General features: G+C 40.7%; 1 protein-coding gene across 1 annotated transcript; it reads right to left on the reverse strand.

Annotated features, from left to right (window-relative positions):
- Positions 1-3,817: 3,817 nt before the first annotated feature.
- On the reverse strand, positions 3,818-5,263 carry Or24a (Odorant receptor 24a; the record flags this gene model as incomplete). Its single annotated transcript, NM_078746.5, has 5 exons — positions 3,818-3,868; positions 3,930-4,082; positions 4,138-4,236; positions 4,289-4,661; positions 4,743-5,263. The coding sequence occupies 5 exons, from the start codon at positions 5,261-5,263 to the stop codon at positions 3,818-3,820; spliced, it is 1,197 nt and encodes a 398-aa protein (NP_523470.3).
- Positions 5,264-7,534: the final 2,271 nt, after the last annotated feature.

Here is a 7,534-nt window from a genome sequence, read left to right on the forward strand (position 1 = left end):
TTGACTTGCCACCACCAACTTATTCCACTTTACGGCATCTGTAATTTCCTGATGCCGCCTCGTGTCTCGCTTTAAACAACAAGGATCTGGTGCTAATTTCGAGCCTTTCAAAATACCACACGCCTAAAATCATATACCAACCCCCCTCCCCTTTCACGGGAAACACCCGCGAAATGCCCCTTTCCCCGCCGTCGTACCCACAATCAATACTGGCAAACGTTTTTTGGTGTCCCTTGCCGCGTGTTGAATTTCAATGCATACTTTTAGGCCGTACATCAAAAAAATATTTGTTTGCCATTTCACATATCATACAAGGACGAAACCGCGTCGACGTATGTGTGCTTACGTGCACTGAGAAAAAATTTCGAAAAATTAAACAATTAGTGGTAATGTAATGCCGTTAGAAATTTAATTTAAAATCACATATTGCATGCTCCTCCGCGATGTAAAGCTCAACCTGTTTGTCTTTCTGTAAACTAAGAATTTTAATAAATGTTCATGCTTTTTTCCAAGTACCAAAATTGTTAGATGCCTTGCTACTGTTGTTTTCGGAATTCTAGGACTGCAGGAATCACATGCGTTTGGCATTTGACGCCGTCGAAGGAAAAAAAAAACGCTGACGATGACGAGTTTTATGCTTTTTCCCCCCCTTTCACAACGCCGACTTCTTCGGCTTCTCGACTGAGTGCTGTCGTTGTTTTGTTTTATACCACTTGCAAGTGGATTTATTTTGCAATGCCCCAACGGAATTTTAATGGATCCCCACCGCGCCCTCGCGTTTTACCCCTACCCCTTTCTATTTCCACATTTCTTTTTTTTTTGCCAATGAACGTGTCTTGTCCTCTGGTACGGAGAAAATGGCCCAAAGACTTTGGCGCCTGCTTAATATTTTACTCATGTGGCGATGCTGGCGCATTCCTTCATAGCCCCTGTACCAATCCCGCACCTCCCGGATTTTCCACGCCTCCTTCCGCCCCTCGGAAAATGCTGTGTTTGTTGGGGTCACCATTTCGCAGTTGGTCGTGTTTGTTTTTGTTAATTCGCTGCCAAGCATCTTGCTTTATGTACATTTCACTTGGCCTGTCGGGCGCATAAAACTCGAAATTTAATTAGTCGTGTGGGTAAAAATGACATTAAAAATTATTTCGCCCTAGTTGACAACAACAACAACAACGACAACAGGGCAGGCCCAACAACAGTACAAGGTTAAAGGTTAAAGAAGGCCAATACCCTGAAGTCACTGAATGAAGCTTTACTTTAAGCTATATTTTATAAAAATACGGCATTGTTGTATTCAATTGGATGAATAATATTTTGAACATTTATTTAATTTATATTATTAAAATAAATAAATTTGATTTATGTCTATAAAATTCACACAGATAATTTAAAACATGATTATTTGAATAACATAAAATATGCCGAATCTAATATGGTAATATGCAACCAAATTAATTGTGTTTTCTGTGTGAATACTCCCGTTTTAAAAAGCATATATTCCAATTGAAATTCATGCGCAGAGTCCTTTATATAATTTTTTTTATTGGTCGCTGCATTATGCATGTTTGTCACACATTTAATTATTCACACTCGCACATACGCCATTTCTTCCCACCTCCTGTATGCGTGTGTGTGTGTGTGTATATTAATGTATTTATAATAAGGCTTACACGCTTACCATAACGAACTATTTGGCTTCCTTAATCCGCACTGCAAACTTCACCGCAAAATAATTATTGAAGGCCAACAGAAATGTATTTGCGATAAGCCAGCCACAGAGAACGAACTGAAGTATTTATTTAACTTTCTCCTTTTTGGAGTAACGCGCTGGATGTGACCCCCAGTTGGTGACCTTAGCCACCCGCTTGCACAACCATTCCCACTCCCACTACCATCGCACTCATCCACATGTAGTTAAGCTCACCTAAATACATTTTTGCTAGAATAAACAAGCAACCTTGGGTGTTTACCATAAAAAGTAGGTAAACTTGAGTGCAAAAATTGCGTAGCAAATGCGGATGTATGAGTCGAGTTCAACACACACACATACACCCACACACCAAATGCACATAAAAATGTGAAAACGAACAACATTAACAACCGACAGCTGGGGAAGGGGCAGTGGGTGGGGAAAAGGACGAAGGAAGGGGTTGTGAGCGGTACTTTCTGGTGGGCGGGCAGAACAAGTCCTGAGCTCTGACTGAATGGAAACGAAATAAAAATAACAAGCAACAAGCCAGCTAGCAATATGATGTTGAGCACAAGAAAAGCAAAATGAACACAGAGCAAAAAGAATCCCAAAAAGAGCGAAGAAAGGCATCAAGTGGTAGAGGATTTTGGCCACAACTAGAAGTAATAATACTCATCAATTTGAATTAACTAAACACATTTAAAATAATTAACAATATTAGTGATTGAATCAAAATCAGATTCAAATCAAATTTATCTATGTTGTTCTTTTTCATTCATTATATATACTGAACAGAGCTCATTTCCAATTAGTAAGACTATAGCAATGTGGAAAAATTGGGCCTAAAGAAGTTGAGGTTATTATAGCTAGAGTTGGAACAAAAAAACAAATGTAAGAAAAGGGGTTCCAAACTCTGACGTCGAACACATTTACAAGCAAAAGCACTTTTCACAAAAGAAGGCGCCATCGCAAATAAACAAACAAATGGTAAAGGAAACAGAGACGAACAGACAGACAGATAGGCCCGCTCATGTGCGTGTAAAGGATTTCAAGGACTACAACATTAAGTGGGGCGGCGGGAGGTGGGGTGGAAAGTATGGAACAATGGGTGAGATAAAAAAAAAAGCAGACAGAAAAATAAAACACAAAAATCAGCCGAGAGGAACCCCAAAAAACACACAACATCCACTCATTGAAGAGGTTGTCTTCAAAGGGGCAGAGCGGGGAAATCAACAACTGCGTCAAGGATATGAAGTACCCTACCCACACAGACGCAGACCGGATGTCATTAAGGTGCACGTGGGTGTGTGCACTCCGAGAAAAGTATCACATCTATCATCGCCGTTTAATTAAGACATTGTATAATGTCTTAATCAATAGAATGAATACAAAATATTAAGACTTAATTATCCATAATTATACATAATTATAAAATAAAAGTTTCAAAACATATATGTTATGTGCCAAGTGAGCACATTTCCTTCAGTGCACGAGGTATGGAAATGAACTGCAGTTGGAAAAGCGTGCAACTGAAAATGGCCAAGTGGAATGGCCAAGAGGAAAGTGCCAAACAGGATGATGGTGTGAGGGAGGCTGGCTGGTTGCGGGGTGGACGTGATGAGCAACGGCAAAGAAAGCAATTTGCAGGAGCAGCTGAAAAGCAGAAGGACATCCAAGGAAGTGTTTAACAACAGGGCAGCTTTAATTCGACAACAACAATCAGGGGTCAATGGTGGCGCCCCAAAGAAAATGAAAAGAAAACCGAAATTGTTGTAAAGGATATTCGAATTAACGCACACGCAGACAGAAAGAGTACGGAAAAACAATGCCGGATATATTCAACCAGAAGATGGAAATCAGGTGCTGAGAGGGTCGCAAATGAATAAAGGAAAAGTAAATTGCAGTACCGATCCCCTTTGTAAATTGTGAAACATTATGCAAAATAAGAATAAAGTTGAACTACATTTTAAACTAGTTCCATATTTACACCTTTCATTTGCTTGCGTAATCTTTTGATTAACGAACCTTTCAACTTCTTTCCATCTTGTATTAAAGCTCAAATATATAGTTGCAGTTGTTATTATTCATTTATTTTTGTATCAATTGAGAGAACACCACAGAATCCTTTTATATAACCGACTTTGCCAGGGCAATCAGAGATCCAGTGAAGCGCAAAATCTACAAGACCTCATAGAAAATGTAGACTTGTGTGTACCATAACATTTTCGCATAAGCTTACCGAAGTTAGAGTCTCTAATGATGGGGAAAAGAAAGGAATTTTAATTGTGAGAACTCGTTGAGCACGAGCTACCATCAAAAGGGTCATCTTTTGGACCCGAACACTGTGGCCATACCAGTGGCTGGAAAATGTGGAGCGCGCTAGATTGGAACACTAAGAAATGCAATGAATTTAAAAGTAACTTTATAGTAGTTTCTTATGAATATACCGCTTCCATAATATGAGATCCTCCTAAACAGTATAGAAATATTTCCACACCTACGGCACAAGTGTAGACCACATACACAATGATTCCCAGGCCGGAAAACTAGAATTTAAGAACATATATCGAAAGGATCTAATCAAATGTAAATACCCACTAATAAAATATCCACCACGCTGGTTCCGATTATCAAACTCGAAGTAACAAAGTGGGCCAGTGTTATTTCCACCATAACACCCGACAATCTTTCTGTCAGCTCGGCCACCTCGTTATGCCGGTCCACCAGTTTTTCCATTTCCCGAACTATGCGAGCTTCCTCCGCTTCGGAGGGACTCTTCTCGATGTTTTCAACCTCTAGTAAATCACAAACATCGTCCTGCAGACAGAGCAGCAAAACAGTGAAGTACAAACAGAACCCCAGGAAGAAACCATCCGCGCCGACAAAACAAACCACAGTAATGTAGCCATGCCAATGCACGAGTATATAGGTGATGGGATAGAGTGGCAAACGCAGGAGAAGATCGGGGAACCTAAAAAAAAGTGCATCTTGTTTAGATCACATCATTATTTCGTTCCAAAAGTATATATAAACCATTCTTCCCTTTCCTTACATCATCTTGAACGGAGTCTCGTAGATCCAGTCCTTGCCATGGGTGCGTCTCAGGATATTATCAATCAAATGTCTGACGGAATAGGAAGTACTGGTGCAAAATCCACAGCATAGTAGCAGGAATGTTAGTTGCGTTGCCAGTGTATAGAACCTCTTCTTATAGCCCAGTTTCCTCTTGGACTTCTGTTGCTCTGTTAAAAATCTTACCCGCTCTATCAAACTCCTTAATTCATCTTGATACCACCAAATGGCGACCATTTTCACCAGCGACAAAATGCTGGAGGCCACAGGACAAAGGGCATCCAATGCAGTGGCTATGTTAATCGGTATATAGTGTATGCCATAGTAAGCCTCTGCATAACAGCCGTAGGTGAGGATGAAAAAGTTGAAGAAACTCCAAAGTTTCACCAAAACCGTTCGCTTCTGTTCGGGATAAAAACCAATCAGCGATAATGCAAACTTTGGCACCATGAAATAATGGCGCTCCATTGGATAGGAGGCGGTCAGGAATCGAGGTAACATCTTTCTCTCCGAGGACACCAAACACTTTTCAGCCCATAATCCTTTGACCCTCGTCCTTTATAGCCTTTGGAACTGCATGTATATATTATATAAGGAGAATCACACAAAGCACTTGAGCAGCATAATTGATGAGCTGGGCGTTGTCCTTGCTCATAGTTCGATAAGTTTTACAAATTGTTAACCCCCAATCAGGCAACGTTTTTGGGTAGGGGCGTGGCAAATTGGGCGTGCTCGTAATTAAACTTTAGGTTTCGTTAAACGATTTTTAATGACATTTGCCATGAACTTAATGTTCGTTTGGCAGGTTCAACACATCGACGGAGGCGTAGATCAGAGTTCACAAGAGGGTCTCAGAACTCGAGGACAGACCTTACAATGTGCGGCTTACGTATATGAAACCTGAACTAAACTTATTGTTAATAACCAATATTGTATTATGTTCTCGTTTCCTGATAACAAGCTCCCCCTTCTTCCAAAAAAGACCTTGTCGGTGGTCAAACAAATTGACTCTCCATCAAAGGATATATGAACATGGTTGGACAGTCTGCAATTCAGACTTTAGCAAGTGTTGCCTGGCAACTTGCAGTTTGAATAAATATTTTATAAGCTGTCCAATTTCGTGCGAGTGTGTGTGCGATGATTATGCAAACTGCTGCCGTATAGGTCTTTGCGAGGAAGGCCAATAAATTAATTTAGCTAGATGGCGACTGGCTGACTTGCTGGTTGAATGGCTGAATTGAAGTTTGGGTTTGCGGGAATCTAGGTCGTGGAAAGAGGCAACTCCAACGATGGCGCTGAATGTGCCGCCTACCTGACGGCTAACTACTCTGGAGAAAATATGAATGTCCTAACACTGATCAGTTTCCAAGCATATCTATGATGTTGCACTATCGAATCTTAGAACTGCAGGGACTTTACGGATTTTACCTTTCGCTTAACAACTTTTTCTTTTTATTTTTGCTAAATTTTTATTGTCACGATTTCTGATGGGTATTTCAGTATATTACTAGATTTTTGCGGTGTGTATGTTCTTCTATCCGAAAAGCCCCAAGCCAATATCCAAAGCTACAGCCGTAAACCAAGCCGTAAACGTAGCCAGAGACGCCTCTGATGATTTTGACCCGGCAACAGGATGGACGGCTGGACGGGCATCGGAACTGGCTCTTTGCATAATTGATGGCTGCAGGTGTATTTGCGCTCAAATGAGGCATGCTAAACACATGCCTTTGACACTTATACACATGCCCAGGTCGACGCACACACACACACATAAACACATACAGCCGGTATCCTTCAGGGCAACAAAAGCAAAACTAACTCTAAGCAAAACTAAGTCCTCCGTTGGCAAGGACACAAGCTGAGCCGCACAAAAACATTGCGAAAAATGTGTAAACACTCAATTGAAATGTAAATAAATAAAAAACCATAAATGCTTAAAGATAATTTAAGCGCTCTGCTAACTTAGTGCTGAGTATTTGTTAGGGGATATAAACTTTCTGTGAACTTTCTGTGAGATAAGTTTGCAATTGATGTGCTTTTAAAATCTATGCATTTAGCATATCTGTCAATTTCAAATACATCGCAAGACTCTAACTCAATTCAAAGTGCCAACTACATCTCAAGCGCCTTAAAATATGAACCCTTTTAGGCCGATACGATCTACCACACGGTGATAGCTTTATTTAGCTTTAAATTTTGTATAACATCCCCCAACAATATCCCAGCTAACACAAAAGGCCCATGTCCCGAGCGCAGGACCCTCGGTCAAAAGGATCGAAAGCGCCCATTCAAATTGAAAAATTTACGTGCAAAACTTGCAAATTTATGCCATAAACACAATGAGTTTAATGTGCGAGCGGGAGGATCTCACCTCGATAGAAAGAGAAAAAAAAAACGAGAAAAAAAAGAGAAAGCACACCTCAACCTGTGTAAACTTATGGCCTGACAGTTTTAACCGCATTCAGGGGACGATTTGTAGGCCACACGACTAGGCCTAAAAAAGACAAAAAAAAAATGTCGAAAGAAAAGTGCACAGAGGAGAAATATATATAAAACACTCAATTTTTTGCGGCAAACTCCAGTGGCAGGCCACCTATTTTTTTCGTGTCGTGCTCGTCAGACATTTTATTGACAAAATTATTGAACACGTTTTGACCGTGCCACACAAATCTAGCCATGGCGACTATAGCAACATAATGGCCACGCCTCCATAAATGGCGCCCATTGTCGAACGCCCCAGGTCACGGGGGCGTGGCAGTGGCAAAAGAGGCT

This window comes from Drosophila melanogaster, chromosome 2L, assembly GCF_000001215.4.
Source record: "Drosophila melanogaster chromosome 2L".
Lineage (NCBI taxonomy): Eukaryota > Metazoa > Arthropoda > Insecta > Diptera > Drosophilidae > Drosophila > Drosophila melanogaster.